We start from the raw sequence: 18,395 nt of genomic DNA, 5'->3' as shown, positions 1-18,395 counted from the left end.
GCTGTGTATACATATAGTCTGTTAAATGCCCCTAGAAAGGGTGACACAAAGCAATTTTGACACCCTACCTTTTCTCGAGAAGCTTATATTTTAATTCTGGGAAATAGTTTCCTGATGCGTTTTCTTTTATTTCTCAGAAACCTGCGCGGTACAGAAGAGCCGTCAGCTATGACAGTAAAGAGTACTACATGCGCCTGGCCTCCGGCAACCCCACCATCGTCCAGGACGCCATCGTGGAGAGCTCGGAAGGTGAAGCTGCCCAGCAGGAGCCGGAGCACGGTGAAGACACTATCGCCAAAGTCAAAGGTCAGCCCCCCAGCCCCCCGTGATTTCGATTAAAAATCATTGGGGACATTTTTGTATTTGAATTTACATGAAAATAGGGGCAACGGTAAACAGCAGGGCTGACCTGAAAAGCACCCAGAGGTATTTTACCATCTCATACCCTTCTTACAGGTTGATTTCTTTACCAGAACTAAGGTGACTTGTTCTTTATTGCCTGCAGGTGGCTGTAATGTGCCCATATATGAAAATAAAACTCATCCCAAGGCAAAGCACAGCCTCTGGGTAACTGATGTTCAGAGGAGCAGACTCTGGGCAGGGTGACTTGTGCTTCTCCAAAACGCTTAGAGCAACTGTAACTGGCAGGTGCAACGTTACTTTTGATGGCAACAACTAAGGGAGGTTAATTGAATTAAATGTGAGGTTTAGGGTATTTTGAGGACTTTCCGTACTTGCGAGCTCACTGGCTACTATAATCACCTGATTTTAATTTCTCCCACTGTGATTATTGATAAAGTTATCAAGATGTTGGCAGTAAAATGTTTTCTTCATCTGCAACTGAAGTGGTCCGTCCCTGTATTATAGAGAATTCTGTTCTTGCTCTTTCTGACCTGATGTTTTGATCACACTCCTTCCTGTACATAAAACCTTCCTGCCAAAATAGTCTTCACGAGCCCTGCAGGTAGGTGGGGCCTCTTCTCGGCGTGTTCATGACTTGCTGTCTTTATTTTTATTTATGGTAATGATCGATTATTCATGGTGTCCCCTCAGTGACACCTGAGCAACACAATTCTTACTACTAATTATGCCCAGCTTTCTGTTTATCATTACCGTCATGTGACACTGAGAACTTATTGTGCATTACATATACTATTAAGCACTTTACACAAATTACCTCAGTTGGTCCTCCAACAGCCCTCTGTCCTCTGAGATAGATATTCTTATCCCAGTTTTTTTGTATTTTGTTTTGTTTTAATAGAGATGGGGTCTCACTATGTTGCCCAGGCTGGAGTACAGGCTGTTCACAGGCACTATCGTAACACACTACAGCCTCAAACTCCTGGCCTCCAGTGGTCCTCCAGCCTCAGCCACCCAAGTAGCTGTGACTACAGGGTCCACACCACCACACCCGACACTTGTCCCGGTTTTATAGATGAGAAAACTGAGGTTCAGAGAGTGTGAATGATTTTCCAAAGTCACACAGCTATTTAACTCCAGAGCCTGTGCTCTCAACCACTGAACTGCGCTGCTTCCCCATACCTTCCAGAATTGTCTCAAACTGGAACTGTGTAGAAGGGACTACAGTGAGACTGAACTGCTCCCCAGAATGACTCCTACCGTGGCCCCCTTGGTTATCGTACTGCAGGTCTGGTCAAGCCGCCTCTGAAGCGCTCTCGGTCTGCACCGGATGGGGGCGATGAGGAGAACCAGGAGCAGCTCCAGGACCAGATTGCTGAGGGCAGCTCCATAGAAGAGGAGGAGAAAACAGACAATGCCACCCTGCTGCGCCTGCTAGAGGAAGGAGAAAAGGTATTGTGCTTCTAGAAAGGAAGGATTGCATTTAAGTAACGTATTATGAGATGAGTTGGGAGGGAAATTAAGGAAGACAAATGTTTTAGTTTCTTTAATAAAATACAGTTTTCAACAACCTTTTGGGCTCGGTGCTGTGCTTCTCTCATCTTCAAGGGTTTTCTGACCTCTGTGAACACATTAAATCGTATAAATTTTGTCAGATGCAATATTAACAACGGGCACCTCATTCACTGTCTTCCTCTATACCCTTTATTAGACCACAGCTCTTGCTGTAATTCTCTGTTTCAAATCCATGGAGACAACCCATTCAGTCATCTGGCCTTGTGTTTTTTTTTTTACACCTCCATAATTCCAGTAACCACCTACAAGCAGCTTCGGCCTGTCTGAGCCATCACCTCCAGCCTTGTGTTGTGTAACCTCTGTTCTCCTTCACTTGCAGAGTGATCACCCTCCTGTTTGTCTCTCAGCCTCTGCACCCCGCTGGCCTCTCCAGGGTCATTTCATCACCTCTGCCCGTAGCCTGAGCCCCCTGGCATCGTGCACCTTGTAGTTAATTACACCCACCACGCTGGGGGTTTTTTTGGACTCTGCGCTTTACTCATACTGTTTTTTCTGCCACAATGCCCCTTTCTTCTTCACTTGTATTACCTCTATCCTAATAACTCCCATTTGATATATAATTCCATTTATCCGGATGTCTGTAATACTCGAACACAGGAAGTTTTCCTTGACTGTCTTGCCAGCTCAGGCTTGGTTGGATACCCTCCTCTGTGCTTTTATAATGCCTTGTATGTATCACTCTATATTATCATGTCATAATTACTCGTGCTTGTATCTCTCTCTTCCCCTGCATGGTGAGCTCCTTGTAGGCAAGCACTGTTTCTTACTCTTACCCCATTGCCTCACACAGTTCTAATCACATAGTGGACATCCAGTAAACTTTGGAATTAGGGGGTGATCGGTTGAATAAATAAGGGAATGAATGCATTGAATGTGGAGTGAATATCACCTTTTAAAAGGATGTTCTTTTTTTGCCAATTATTACATTAGATCTTGGTATAACCCTTGAGATCTTACCCACTAAGAAATAGTAACCAGAAATTGGGGTGTAATTAAAATAATTCTGTTCACATGTATGCCCTAATTCATCTTAAACGATAGTATCTGAAGAAAAGATCACGTGAATATGAAAGTACATCAGATGGGAAGGAAGCATAAGAGAGGCCCCTGGGGTGTTGGGCATGAACGCGGATCCCACTGTATTGTTAGCGTTTGAAAATTCATTGAGCTGCACACTTAGGAAAGAAACATTTTTCTGTGTATGTTTATTATGTTATACTGCAATAGTTATTTTAAAAATCAAGATTTATCAAACGTGGCAAGGAAAATTCGCATATATTTAGATACTTTACAAAACCTATCGTATTGCTTTCATTTTTAAAACTTTTAATCTCATAGGTACGGTTTTTGCTCTAATTGCTTTAAGTTTGAATAGTGCAGGAAGCGTATTCAAAATGACATTTATTTGACATTTGTTTAACTTTGATTTAATTGCTGATTTTTTTTTTTCCTTGACTCATGTTGAACTGAGTTTAAGCAAGAAAGAATTTTTACTGAGAATTAGATACTGCCCTTTGGAAAGAAAACAATACTTGCATTGAGAGATTCAGCAGCCCTTCCCCCTATGAGGAGAGTACAGCTCTGCCAAGCTTGCCTTTTCATGATAGCACAGCAGTCTGTCAGGGAGACGGGACCCAGGTGGGGAGCGAATAAGGACACATTCCACAGTGCCAGTTCCAGGGGTTGTGATGGAAAAAGAGGAAAGTGAACTACACGGAAGAAAAGACAACCAGCAATGCCTAACCTGGTTATGTACATTACCTCACTTAACGCTCACAACAAGCCAATGAGGTGTATTGGAAATTTACAAACGAAGGGCGTGAAGGCTCAGAGATATTAAGAAACTTGACCCAACCTACAAAATGGCAGACCTGAGAATTCAGCCGGAGTTAGCAGGCCCTGCACTGTGTGTCACTCTGTGTCATCCTGTGTCACATAGAGCACAGTCCTGTCCTAATCTCCTTCCGTGTGTGCCTCAGTGCCCTTTCTCGCCAAGCTCACTGTGTCTGTCTCCCTCTCCTGTTTCCTTGCTGTGTCTGTCTCCCACGATAAGGTCCCTGAAAATAGGAACCTTGTCTACATGGTTCATCACTTGTGGAAGCTGGCACATGTGTGCCTGGAATATAGTAAATCCACACTGACTACTGGGTGGGTAGAAATGAGCGAATGGTGGTTTCCTCTCACTGAAGTCGGGTACAATCTGATTGCAGTCTAAGCTGGTCCTTCTTGACATGCTTAAACTCAGGTTTAATATGCTTTGCTTAAGGAATGCCATAGCAGAGTAACAAAAAAGAAATTATCTTTTTTAAAAAGCTATGTTAATGAGTGTCTATGGACTTCTTTATAGATCCAGCACATGTACCGTTGTGCTCGAGTCCAGGGCCTCGATACCAGTGAAGGGCTACTGCTTTTTGGTAAAGAGCATTTTTACGTGATTGATGGATTTACCATGACAGCAACCAGGGAAATAAGAGATATTGAAACCTTACCTCCCAAGTAAGTAAATGAATGAAGAGACACCAAGTACACCTATCTTTAAAAGACAAAAATATATTTGCATAGTTTTTTTTTAATCAAAAAAATTGTGTCCTAGGTAATGTGACTGCTCAGTTTATGTGCTTTCGTGTTTACATGTTTGCAAGGGTAATTCTTGCTTATTTCAAGATAATAAAGAAAAAATTTGGCTTGTTTATTGAGGTGAAAACTAAGTAAAAATTATTTCTGTGCCTTAATAATAGCATCAGACACCAAGTTACTTGTTTTTGATTTATATAAATTTATTCTGAATTTGTGAATTGTTCTTTTTTAAAAATAGTAGCAGATACATAGTTGTAGACAAAGTGCAGGTCATTGCATGATACTCTTACGAATGAAAGAGGAGTGTCGCCAGGTGCTCTGAGTACCCTAGGAGCCGTGTGGCTGAAGCACCAGCAGGGATTATCTGAGTTTTCTGTATCTTCCTTTTCTTCTGCCTGTCCTATGATGGATATGATAGTGAGTAATGGAAAACTCAGGAGACAGACAAAGCCAGAAGGAAGATAAGCTAAATCAAGCCTTAGAAAATCAACAGGACTTTTCTCCTCTTTCAACATTTTTTAATAAGCACTGTTGAATGTAGACATGGTCTCTATAGTTCATGCCTAGGAAATATTTCAAGTAATTATCTTCAACAACAATCAGGGTCACATTCTGACTTTCATGGACCCTCCTTCCATACAAAATATTGTTAAAATTACATTTCGTGACTATTAGCATAAAGATAAATATAGTCATGTACTAAGACATTCCTAAAAGTTCGATTTGTGATTCTAATTTTAAAAGAAATTAAAGCATTTTCTTGGGCCCCAAAATGTATGTGAGCATAGGCCCTGTGCTAACTATGCCGGGTGGATAAGTTGGTATTGACAGTAATAAGGGGATTTTAAAAATTGTATTCATCGAGATTGAACAATGTAGTGAGACCCTGTTGCTACAAAAATTAGAAAAATTAGCCAGGCGGGGTGCCATGGGCCCTGTCATCCCAGCTATGTGGGAGAGGCTGAGGCAGGAGGATCGCTTGAGCCCCGGAGTTGGAGGTTGCTGTGAGCTAGGCTGACACCACGGCACTCTAGCCCAGGCAAGAGAGTGAGACTCTGTCTCAAAAAAAAAAAAAAAAAATTCAGAGGAGGAGATTCCTTGTATCTCATGTAGCTGATAAATTCTTTTAAAGATTTTTTTTTTTTAACTGAAAATTCTGATACGTTGTTCTCCCATCCTATGCACATGTTGGAAATAGCACACCTTTTGTTGAGCAGTCAGTTTATCTCTTGCTCTGTTTTTATTTCCTTTTCCTCCTGGCTGCCTGTAGTATGCACGAGCCAATCATCCCCAGAGGAGCCAGGCAGGGCCCCAGTCAGCTCAAGAGAACCTGCAGCATTTTTGCATATGAAGATATCAAAGAAGTGCATAAAAGGAGGTATTTGCTGCAGGTGAGTGGATGTAGTAGTGCTGAGTGTTTTGTCATGTGCTTTATTCAGAAAATGTATTATTTTAACACTGATACATGCCAGGAAAGTCCTCTGTAGGATCCACATTATTCTTGAGAGTGTTTCTTAGATTTGGTTCTATGATAGACAAGCCCAGGTCACAGGGGTGCATGACTCTGTATGATGCATCTCTCTCTTTTTCTAAACACAGCCCAAAATTTGGGTGATACCCTTGTTTTCCATCTTTCCCTCTAGGTATCCAAATCAACATTTTTAATTGTCTTTTAATATAAAAATTACATCCTTACTATCATGTTACAAAGTTATAATTTTAGGATTATTTTTATCATTCAATTAAAATTTTTAGAAATAAATTGAGCAAAATAATAAAAATGTGTTTATTGTATAGCTTAATTTGCAGGCAATTCATGATTCTGAAAATGTTTTTAATCAACAAATTAGCTTCTTCAACATTGCAGAAATTTATAGTGGAAAAGTTAATAAATCTTATTTGTGAACTTAACGTTTTTTCTTAATGTTTTTCTCTCTCATCATTTCAGCCTATTGCTGTGGAAGTTTTCTCTGGAGATGGACGGAATTACCTCCTTGCATTTCAGAAAGGAATTAGAAACAAAGTCTATCAAAGGTCTTGTTTATCAGGAGCACTTCACATGCTATCATGGGACGAGATGGGAGGGGGAAACTATTCCCAGTCTAGCTAGTTCTTAAAAGTCTAGAGTTAGATCAGTAAGTCAAAATCTTTGAAGATGTTTGTTTTATGTTTGCCAGCTTCATGAAATATGCTTCTAACTGTTAAAATGATGCAATTCTATTGTGGCACGCCATTTTTCTTCTTGGTAACTTACAGCGGAGATCATCAAAAAGCTGCTTGTATCACTAAGTCCTGTGTCTCTAAATATAAAAGGACGATGAAACTGTAAAACAGGTTTCCTTGCTGTTAACAAAAATGAACCCAGTGCCGTTCCTTGTTATTGATGCAGGGACTGAGTTCTCGTAGGAATTATGTTCACATAACACTCTTTCTGACCTCAGAAGAGAAGTTGGATGTCTTCATTCTTAAAAGAGTAGAATAGCCAAATAAAGCAGTTAGTCTAAGCATATTTTATCTTTGTAAACTATATTTAAAATGTACCTTTTAAAAGAAAAACAGGACATATATCGATGGTGCTTGAAGATATTTCTATTGGGGATGTGAATGCTAGGGCTTTTCTGAACTGATTATAGGGATGAGAGGCATTCTCTTGTTCTTTGAAGGGTGATGCAGAGCCTAGCCATCTCTCTATTAGGGGAATTTATTTTTTTTCTTTAATTTCAAAATAATAAAGGGGTACAAATGTTTTTGTTACATGGGTCGCTTTTGTAATGCTCGAGTCACGGCTGTAAGTGTGCCCATCACCCGAACAGTGTTCATTGTATCATTAGGTAGGTTTTTGTCCCTCCCCTCCTCCCCCATCCCCTGCCTGATTTCCAATGAGTTTTACTTCCCTCTGTGCACGTGTGTGCCCATCATTGGTACGTGCGCCCATCATTGGTTCCAGTTTAATAGAGGGTATATGTGGTGTTTGTTTTTCTATTCTTGAGATACTTCAGTTAGGATAATGGTCTGGAAGTTTTGTATTTGAAATTACTTCCACGAGGAGTAACTCATACCGTGCAGCATTGCTCCTCACTGCAGTCCAGCACCTGTGAGCACCTGGGGAACGAGGGCGGGTCTTGAAAGACAGAGCCTGTGGGTGCTGATTGGTAATTCAGAACTTTCACATACGGGAAGGGCTGAGGGGAGTGACGGAAATTCACTTTCACTTACCTGATTTATTAATTTCTAAAGGTGATACTGTTTTCAACACTAGGAAATCATCTGTTTTTCATAATCAGAAGCTGCTACAAGGAAATGAGTTTTGTTTTTCTCTTAAAAAATTTCAGTTGCCAAGTTTAAGGTCTACATCCATTTCAGGAATTCTCTCATAGTTCTCTTTTGCCTTTAAAAATTCATATTGACATTGTGAGCAACTCTGCAAGGAAACTTAGAACAGCGTCACATAAAGGTTCTATCTTGTATGTGGCTTTATTTGTATAGCAGTGTCTGTGTTCTGTCTTTTGTTTAGCCATCGTCATCACTTACTGCCGTGTGACTGTTAATGACTCTATAGGACTTCATTAAGTTGACTCAATTCCTGCAAATCAGTGTTGCAAGCCTTTTTTTCTGATCAAGTGTGGCAGCATGTGGGAAAGTTCAAAGTAATAGATTTTGCTGTAGGCCTTTATGTGTGGTTTTGGAAGTCACCATCTTACCATTTTTTATAACCAGTAGTCTTCTATTGGTTATAATTATTGTATGTTCCCTTTACCTGCTGTTTGCTGGGTAATGGGAGGGTAGCTGCAACAATGAAGATCTAAATGAGTTACCGTGTCTTAAGCTTCCATTAAATTTCATTTGCAATTTTATGCTATTTTAAAATTTTGCAGGTTTTTGGCTGTAGTGCCCTCTCTAACTGACAGTTCAGAATCTGTATCTGGGCAGCGACCGAACACAAGCGTGGAACAGGGGTAGGTGGTTTGTAGCTTGTACATTACAATTTAATAATGAAATTAGGATGGTTTATATCCGGACAGTATTATTTAACATTTTTAATGAATGTTCCCCGCCACCCCCCCCCCCGCCCCTGTGGTTGCAGAAAATTATTTAAATACTGGAAACTGAAAGGAAGAAAAGAAAAATGCATGTATAGTCAGTCATGTCAAATCACTGCACACATTTTGATCAATTATCTTTCTTTTTTTTAAGCAAGTATATATTGCTGTGTGCATAATTGAGTTTATATACTCTAAATACACGTTTTTATTCTGCTTCTTCCATTCAGTGTTATTTTTCAATATTTCCCCCTGCCTTTAAAATATTCTTCAGAAATAATACCTTTTATTTGCTACCTATTCACCAGGTATATATAAAGCATTCTCTTATTTTGAGATATTTCATCTTTATTAGGTTTTCTTATCATAATACTAGAAATATAATTCCTCATTATTTTGTTACGATAGAGTCCCCTTAGTAAAATAAAGGGTATTTAAGGCTTTTTATATAAAAAGCCAACTTGATATCCATAAAACTATACAAGTTTATATTCTGCCATTAGTGAGTGGATAAATTTGCTTGTCTCAGTAGATACTTGCCAGCTTTGTGTATTAATTTTTTATTTTTACTGATTTTATACAATGCTTTCTCGTTTTTTAAACGTATATTTCTTTATTAGTAAGTTTGAGCTCTGTGTATGTTAGCCATTTTAAATCATCGTTTGTAAATTGTCCATATCTTTTGCCCATTTTTTCTCTGAGTTCTCCTTATTAGTTTCTGTGGGATTTTTCTATAAGATGTTGCTCCTTTGCTTGTCATATCTGTTGCAGATTGCCCCGTTTTCCTCTTAATTTTGTTTTTTCGCATTTAAAGTTAAACTTCTGTTCTTACATATTCAAACCGATCAGTGGTTCCTTTGTGCTCCTTACAGCTGCTTTTCATCCTAGAAAGTCTTTCCGGATGATACAGCCTTTTCCAGAATCCATAGACCCGGTTCCGTTTACGTCACTCAGTAACTGGCAGCCATTTGCAATCCACTGGAAAGAAGCACTGCCTTGGAGCTGTAATTTAATTGTTCCAACATGCAAGAAAATTACTTAAAAATTTACTAGAGATTCTATAATTTTTAAATAAAATTTGATTCCAGTCTGTGCACATCTAAATCTATTAAGTTTGTGTGTTTCTCTTTAAGTTGTTGCTTTTATTTTTCATTAGCCAAGGCTTAGCAAATACAAATGCTACGTGTTTGCTTTTGTTAACCTCAGAAACACGTCCAGTTCCTAACCATTTGTGTTGTTGTTAACATAAATACCGGAAGTGAAAATTTTCCTGATAAGCCTTTTTTTTTACTTGTAAGCAAATTGCTAGTTTTTCTGCCTAGATTAGCTTAAACTTGCTATTTTCTTGTTCTTGCTGCCTTTAATGTTGAGTAGGCAGCTCTTAAAGAACTTTCCAGAGCTCAGAGGCAAGAAATAGAAAATAATTTCCAACTTTCCAGTCTTCTATTTCAGTTGTCTGCTTTCTTATCAAGTTGAGGAATAATCATGGCTATCTTTCCGAAGAGAGTATCCTGCATGTTCAGTTTGTCTGATTGAAAGAATGTATCTAGAAGTGGGAAGTAGTAGCTGTACTATTGAGCTCGTTGTGTTTATGACCTAAGGCTTACAAATCTGTTGATTTCTTTTCAGATAATAAAATATATAGTTAAGTACTTTCTTCCTCGTCCTATGACCAACTATTAATTATTAATATTATAAAGCTGATAAACCTTAAATAGGGTTTTATAACATTCTAAGAAAGTCTGTTATCCAAAAAAGTAGTGTGTAAGTTTTAAATGACCTAGACAGCAGTGTCTTTACTGTCACAAAATATTCATATTTTCATTTATTCAGTATCTCTTTTAGGAGGAGATGTACTATGTACCTACTATGTACAAAATATTGTATAATATTTCAGTTATTCCAATTAAATGTGTTTGGATCTGTTTACATAGGGATTATTATAGTAAAAATTTACAAAGTTGGGCTAGACCAATGTTTTTCCAACTCTTAACCATGACCTACAGTAAGAAATATATACTAAATATCATCCCAAGAAACACAAAGTCATAAGTACTAAGACAAAATCCACAGAAAATACTTTCCCTTACTATATGTGATGCCTTCGAATGTTCTCTGTTTTCTTCAGTTCAGTTCTGCCATTTCACATTTCAAAATGCTGAGCATAACGCACTGAACTGGTTTTGTGACCCACCAATAGATCCTCCATAGTTTGAAAAATTCCTGGTCCAGGTGACTTAAATTTTCCAACCTGATAATTGCTCAGATTTAAAACTATGTTGCTTACAACTTATTTCATTATGTATTATTTTTTAGATCTGGATTGCTTAGCACTTTGGTTGGAGAGAAGTCTGTGACTCAGAGATGGGAGGTAAGCTTAATAAATACGTCCACTTCCTTAGTAATTTGCAGTTATGGTGTAAGTCATACTATTAAAGGCAGTTTAATAATGATCCATAAAATACATACAAGGGAGAAAATGTTTTCTTTTAAGGTAAAAAGTGTCTCATTGTCCTGAAAATCCGTTGAAAAGATACTGTCCTTTACCTCAGTTTGCGTATAAATGTTAAAAAGTGAGCTATTGGAAACGATTGATTGCTCCAAAAATGAATCTTTGTCTCTTCTAAGAGAGGCGAAATCAGCAACTTCCAGTATTTGATGCACCTGAACACTCTGGCCGGCAGATCCTACAACGATCTCATGCAGTACCCTGTCTTCCCCTGGATCCTTGCGGATTACGACTCAGAGGTAAATCTCAAGTCATTTTCCCTAAGGGGAACACGTTTTCAAAAATAATTTTAAAATACTACAATCGCCTAAATATTTTATTTGCTTTGTAGTTTAGTATTCTCAATAGGCACAGGCACTAATTTAAAAAAGTATAAATAAGGTACTTTGCATGTAGATTTTGAGAGGAAAAATGTATTAATTTGACTTATATTCGCAAACGAAGATCAGTTTCTCCTGCCCAAAATTTTTATGATACAAATTTGGCAAAATTGGTCGGTCACAATGCCCTATAAAAAGGACATAAATTCAATATCCTACAGGTCCATATTTCAGATTTCTACTTTTAAAACCCTCAGGGAGTAGATTTTTATTTCCTTTTAAATACATGAATTAGGTCAGCTAGACATGAACTTTTTTTTTTCATAGTATTGTGGGGGTACAATCGTTTTGGTTACATAAATTGCTTATGTACAGTGTGAGTCAAAGTTATAAGTGTGCCCATCACCCAGATAGTGCACATTGTACCCGTTAAGTGTGAATTTACCCATCCCCTCCTCCCCACTCCCACCTGCTTAATTTCCAATGACTTTTATTTCCATATGTGCACATAGTGTTGTTCAGTTAGTTCCAATTTAACAGCACATGTGGTGTTTATTTTTCTATTTATGTGATACTTCACTTAGAATAATGATCTCCAGTTCCATCCAGGTCAATATAAGAGGTATTAATTCACCATTTTTTTTTATGGCTGAATAGTAGTCCATGGTATATAAATACCACATTTTATTAATCCACTCATGTATTGATGGGCACTTGGGTTGTTTCCACATAGAGATGAACTTTTAAAATAATTTCTGGTAGACTGAAAGAATCCATCTCATTTGGAAGTCACTTGACTTGATAGGTAAGATGTTGTCTCCTAGAGGTGAATGAATTACCGAGTGCTCTAGTTTATACCATTTCCAGATCACCTCTAAGAAGAAAACGCTGAGAAGTGAAGTTGGAGGGAGCCAGGGAAGGGGTAGGGAGTAGGGGACACAGAAAGGAGTTTTGATTTTCCATTTATGTGAGTGATGGAGGATAAAGATGAATCGGAGCTTTTGTCTAGACCTGGAAGCATTTTCCTTCTCACCCCTCACCCCACACCTGCATCCTGAGTGCCTCTGTGAAACACATAATTCCCAAAGCAGTTGTCTTAAGACTGAGTCAGTTAACAAACTGCTAAGTGCCTGTGTGGAACGTATGGATGAACAGGTACAGAGGGTGGGTTTGGATCAGTTCTGCCAGTTTGACCCCAGAGGCCCCAGTGTCCGCTCCAGCCACTGGATCTACGTCGGCAAGAATGGAGAGTTCAGAGTAACCTGGAATTCGGTTTCGTTTTGTCTTTTAGGAGGTAGATCTCACTAATCCCAAGACATTTAGAAACCTGGCGAAGCCAATGGGAGCACAAACAGATGAGCGACTGGCTCAGTATAAGAAGCGATATAAAGACTGGGAGGATCCCAACGGTAAGTGACTTTTTCTCTCGTCAGACTTTGTACCGAAGTTTCAAAAGTAACCAATTTAGTTACCTGACATTCTTGCATCCTTCCTCACGTTGCTTGTATGTCATTAGATCTACATATGTTACATGTGCACATGTACAGATTTTGCACACCAGTTTAGCCATGCTTAGCAGGCCTTTTTAGGTGGCTTGTCAGCGTACTGGTAAAAACTAAGTGTGCCTGCCACGCATAGGGCAGAAATTTCCTGTCATAATCTGAACCCCTCTCTCTCATCATATGTAGTCCAGGAGCCACACTCTCATTTATTGACTCTCTTTCAATTTTATTAAAGCACTTTTTGGAAACCTTTTGCATTAAAAAAAGGAAAATGACTACCTTCTAAAACTGTATCATTTACTTATTTATTTTGTTTAATGTTTATTGTCTTTCCCCACAAACAGGCCAAACAAAGGAGGGAAAAAACCCTAAGCCTAAGCCTGTTAGTATTCTTGTGCGGGCTCTTTTTGGTCCCTCTCTGCCGAGGAAAATAAATGATAAAAATACATAAAATTGTATAATATTCATAGACAACAATTTAGAGAAATATATAATTTCAAAGCCAGAAGCTAATAAGAAGTAGCTGTAAGTCAATATTCTGCTTTAGTGGAAGATGATTTGCCATTGAGGGTTAAGTATGACAACAGGCTTCAAAACATGCAGTTGGTAGACGTGCCGAGTTTAGGGGAAAGGCTGTTGATTCATACTGACTTTGGATTTCTGCCAGATACACGCATGAGGGACAGTGGTGTCATCGTGAAGTTTTCCTACTGCACTGCCAGTGCTGACTGCATTTAGTGTCACCGTTATCACATACGCTGGCATTTTCAAGCCCATAAATTAATGCCAGTTTTATTTTTCATATTTCCTCTTTTGTTTTCAATTATGTTTAATTTCCTGGAGCAGGAGAGACTCCCGCCTATCACTATGGGACCCACTACTCATCTGCAATGATTGTGGCCTCCTACCTGGTCAGGATGGAGCCTTTCACACAGATATTCTTAAGGCTACAGGTACAACTTTGAATTTGAACTTCTGCCGTGTTATTCAAGCCTACTGTCTATCTAAAATGTGACTTTTTTTAAAATGTCATTATCTTGCCTTACAAGAAGCCCTGTGGAGTTTTAGTGATAAAGTAGTCAAACAGAATTAAAGCAGAATTTCACCGGACCAAAACTGATGAATAAACTAGAATTCACCTAAAATAAACAAATGCCAGGCCCTGTTAGTCAAATAAGCAAGTGCTGTACACTTTTCAGCCAGCCCCAAGTGCTTGAGTTCAGCCAGTGCTTTTTTAACACAAGAGTGAGTGAGGCATTCTGACTCATTTGCTGTCGTCTTGATTATAATTGCTTTTCTCTACATTCTTTCCTTCAGCAAACATTTATTGCATACCTACTATGTGGTAGGCACTGTTCAGGTACTTAGAGAGACATCAGTGAGTAAAGACAAAAGCCTGGCCTGTGGGGCTTCTATATGTAGTTGAGGGAGACAGCCAAACATAATAAACAAGTAAATTATAAAGTGTTCTAGAGTGTGATAAAATCTATCAGAAAAATACAGTTCAAGGAAAGGGGCACAGGGGTGGGGGATGCAGTTTTAGACAGAGTGGTCGGAGTAGGTGTCCTGTGCACCTCAGGGAGGTGAGGGCGTTGCTCCTGCAGACGTCTGGGGGAACTGTGCTCCGAGCAGAGGGAGGAACCTGTGCAAGGGCCGAAGGCGGGGCTGGGCCTGGCAGGTTGGAGGAGCAGTAAGGGGTCCGACCCGTCCACAATGGACCAAGGAGGAAGGTCACGGGAGATGAAGTCAGAATGGAAACAGGCCAGATTGGAGCGGGCTGTGCAGCCATTGTGTGGGCTTTGGCGTTTTCCCACAGTGGACATCATGAGACAAATACACCGTGTTCACGTAAAACACACCGTAGGGGGTGTGATTGAAGAAGGTGGGTAGTGGCAAAAGAAATCCCTTTTCTATTTGAGTTTGTTTTGTCAATCTGTAGCTTTCCGATCACCTTTCCTAATTCTCCACTTACTTCTCATTGGTATGAGAACTTGGATGTCATGTTAATCTGTAAAATTAGCCAAACATGTGTTAATATATAACTTGAATATTTCCAGCTGTAGATGGTTTATATTAGAATCTTTTCTTAATGTCATCATCAAACTGTGGAAGAATTCCTGTTTGTTTATAGTCTTGCGCTCTCCATGAAAGCTAATATTTTAAGAAACATTTGTATTTGGATTTGACTTTGATTATAAAACAAATACATGGAGAACCCTCTGTAAAGGAGTAACCTCCAAAGAGAATTAGATTAGTTTTCTTTGTGTGATTATCTAAAATTTTATGTATTTAATGTAGGATAGTGGGAAATGGAAAACGTCACCACACATATTTTGGGGTTTTCGAGCTCTTGAACTTGGCAGAGGCGGTGAGGTGGGAACAGTTCTCTAACAGAGAGGCTCTTCTCGTTCTGCCCACAGGGCGGCCACTTCGACCTGGCGGACCGGATGTTTCACAGCGTGCGCGAGGCCTGGTACTCAGCGTCGAAGCACAACATGGCGGACGTCAAGGAACTCATTCCAGAATTTTTTTACTTACCAGAATTCCTGTTCAATTCCAACAACTTTGATCTAGGTATGGTGAGCTCTGGCACTGTCTTAGGAATGTTAGCCAGGAAAAGGGCAACAGAAGTAAGTCGCTTTTCTGAACATTGTCTGCAGCATGCGTGAACAAGAAAAGATCTTGTAGTTTCAGTTGCTGTTACTTACTATAATGGGTGTGAGTGGTTACATACAAAAAGAAAAGCAGGTTTCAAAGAGCTGTTTCAGACTTAGTGTCTGGTAGACATTTAAGAGTTGACACAGATTAGATCTGATGTTCAGAATTTTGTTGTTTTGATGAAAAAGAGGCAAAGTGAAAATTTATTTGAAAATTGTTACTATTGAAAACCATAGTAGCCAAGAGTGGTATATCTAGATTTTTCAGGCCGGGCGCGGTGGCTCACGCCTGTAATCCTAGCACTCTGGAAGGCCAAGGCAGGAGGATCACTTGAGCTCAGGAGTTCAAGACCAGCCTGAGCAAGAGTGAGACCCCGTCTCTACTAAAAATAGAAAACATTAGCTGGGTGTGGTGGCACATGCCTGTAGTCCCAGCTACTCGGGAGGCTGAGGCAGGAGGATCACTTGAGCCCAGGAGTTTGAGGTTGCTATGATCTATGATGATGCCACTGAGCTCTAGCTGGGGTAACAGAGCAAGTCTCTGTCTCAGAAAAAAAAAAGATTTTTTATCTGTTGTTTTAATACCATGTATTGCCTAAGTCAGCCTGTGTTTATATGTTAATGTCTTTTAAACTTAAAATTTCAGGATAACTTTAAATCCTTTTTTTCTTTTTTTTTTTTTTTTATTCTGTGAGGATCCTATTTTCTAGAAAAACAGGGCCAAATCAGCATTTACAAAAAGGAGAAAAATTTCATCAGTACTGTTTTTATATTATCTGGCAGCTAGAGGAAGTAGATTTGACTTTGGTTACAGTTTCTTGGAACACATTTTGCTGATCTGTGCTTCTGAGTATTTGTTCTATAGCATATCATAATTCCATTGTTTCCACTTTAGAATATTCCTTCCAGATATTGTTCTGTTTTTGTATTTTTTTCACACCCTGTGTTTTCTGCTGTTTTTAAGAGTTCAGAATATAAACCATTACTATACTGGCGCCAAATTTTCATTAACACAAAATTTAGGGAAATATTCATATCCTATACATTTGAGTGATTTTTCTTTTTAAAATTTTCTAGAAATAATTTTTATTTACTTAATTGTCCATCGGCAGCCCTCACTTTGCGAAATGGGATCCAATGGAAAAGACTCTCTCAACAGCCCCAGCAAAAGTCCTGAAACTGAGTCTCATTTCCTCCAGCTGGGCCCGGAGCTTGCCCTTGACCAGCCCCCCAACTCCTAGAGCTTAGAGTTGGAGAAAGTGATGGTTTCCCCAAAGGAATAAAACAGGTGGTCAGCAAGCAGAGTCAATAACTGCGTGCTGCAGCATTTGAATATGGGTGCACATTAGTGTTTTGTTATGATCACTTACAATTCACCTTTGGGTAATGTTGCCTTCTTCCCTAAGAACACCACTTTGAAAGGACAGATACGGACAGGTGCGGAGAGAGATACCCAAATTAAATTTGAGAAATTTTATGTCTAATATCTTTCTAAGAGAAGGGCAGTGCACTTTGGTACACGTGAACCTCCGAGCAGTCTTGCAGGAAAGAAACATGTTTAGCTTTATATAACTCAGCATTTCCCAAAGAGACTTTGTAGTGAGGGCCCCACAGTTGTGTTAACCCTTAGTAAATGTCCCCGAAGGAGTACTCTCAGGAGTGGACGTGGGGAGATGCTGGAGGAGATGATCTCAGAGGGTCCTTTCTGGTGGTAACATTTTATAGTCCTGGTAAGGATCTAACCCGCTATTTCTCTGTCACTTTAATATGAAAATGCCATTTATCCCATTCTTTCATTTTCTGTTTTAATGTGTCCAATTGTGTAGGCTGTAAACAAAATGGCACCAAGCTTGGCGATGTTATCCTTCCACCCTGGGCAAAAGGGGACCCACGAGAATTCATCAGAGTCCACCGTGAGGTAATGGGAGCACACTTTGCAGTTCAAGTTGGATTTCGTTGGGTCGTTGATCACAATACAAAGGACCTTGAGCAATGTGTCACCTGTTCATTTATGTCACTAATACAGCAGTCCCTCCTCATTTGTAGGAGATACGATCCAAGACCCCGAAAGGATGTCTGAAACCATGAATAGTACCGAACCTTATGTGTGTACTATGCTTTTTCCTATACATACGTACCTATGACAAAGTTTAGTGTCTAAATTAGGCACAATAAGAGGTCAACAACAATAAGTAATAATAAAATAGAGCAATTATAGCAACATACTGTAATGAAAACTATGTGAATACGGTGGTCTCTCTCTCTTCCTCAAAATACCACAGTATTTTCAGACTGTGGTTGACCATGGGTGACTGAAACTACAGAAAGCAAAACCATGAAAAAGAGGGTGCTACTGTATTGTTTCTATGATTTTTAGTTGTTTTAGTTCCTACTGACCACCGGCCAAGTTACTTTCTGAGCAAGTAGTAAGTGTCAGCCCAGACTGAAGCTGTGTGTTCACACCGCAGGCTCTGGAGTGCGATTACGTGAGCGGGCATCTGCACGAGTGGATCGACCTGATCTTCGGCTACAAACAGCAAGGCCCTGCTGCAGTGGAGGCCGTCAACGTCTTCCACCATCTCTTCTACGAGGGTCAGGTGGACATCTACAACATAAACGACCCCCTCAAGGAGACGGCCACCATCGGCTTCATCAATAACTTCGGTCAGATCCCCAAACAGGTACGGACGTTTCTTTCTTGTCATCAGTGTACTCTGTTCCATTTTGTAAATTTTGTAATATTACTCCAGAAGGTGGATGACGTATTATCATCAGGCTTGGACCAAGTTAATGAAGAACCATAAATATCACTCAGTGGGTTCGATAGATTCCTAGATTATTGCTTTTTTTCTCAT

The 18,395-nt window shown here is 39.5% G+C and overlaps 1 protein-coding gene across 1 annotated transcript in view; it reads left to right on the top strand.

Moving 5' to 3' along the window:
• The window catches only part of WDFY3 (WD repeat and FYVE domain containing 3), a 219,804-nt gene that overhangs the window by 180,802 nt on the left and 20,607 nt on the right, over positions 1-18,395 (top strand). The window contains exons 45-57 of the mRNA XM_045536707.1: positions 138-306; positions 1,649-1,812; positions 4,283-4,431; positions 5,783-5,903; positions 6,461-6,546; positions 8,388-8,468; positions 10,869-10,923; positions 11,181-11,300; positions 12,673-12,790; positions 13,730-13,836; positions 15,304-15,457; positions 17,367-17,458; positions 18,009-18,221. Of these exons, the coding sequence (XP_045392663.1) occupies positions 138-306; positions 1,649-1,812; positions 4,283-4,431; positions 5,783-5,903; positions 6,461-6,546; positions 8,388-8,468; positions 10,869-10,923; positions 11,181-11,300; positions 12,673-12,790; positions 13,730-13,836; positions 15,304-15,457; positions 17,367-17,458; positions 18,009-18,221 (1,629 nt within the window). The remainder of the gene's footprint in view (positions 1-137; positions 307-1,648; positions 1,813-4,282; positions 4,432-5,782; positions 5,904-6,460; positions 6,547-8,387; positions 8,469-10,868; positions 10,924-11,180; positions 11,301-12,672; positions 12,791-13,729; positions 13,837-15,303; positions 15,458-17,366; positions 17,459-18,008; positions 18,222-18,395) is intronic.

This window comes from Lemur catta, chromosome 24 (assembly GCF_020740605.2).
Source record: "Lemur catta isolate mLemCat1 chromosome 24, mLemCat1.pri, whole genome shotgun sequence".
In the NCBI taxonomy this organism is placed as follows: Eukaryota; Metazoa; Chordata; class Mammalia; order Primates; family Lemuridae; genus Lemur; species Lemur catta.
The sequence above is the reverse complement of the archived record's forward strand: the minus strand, read 5'-3'. Positions and strand labels throughout refer to the sequence as shown.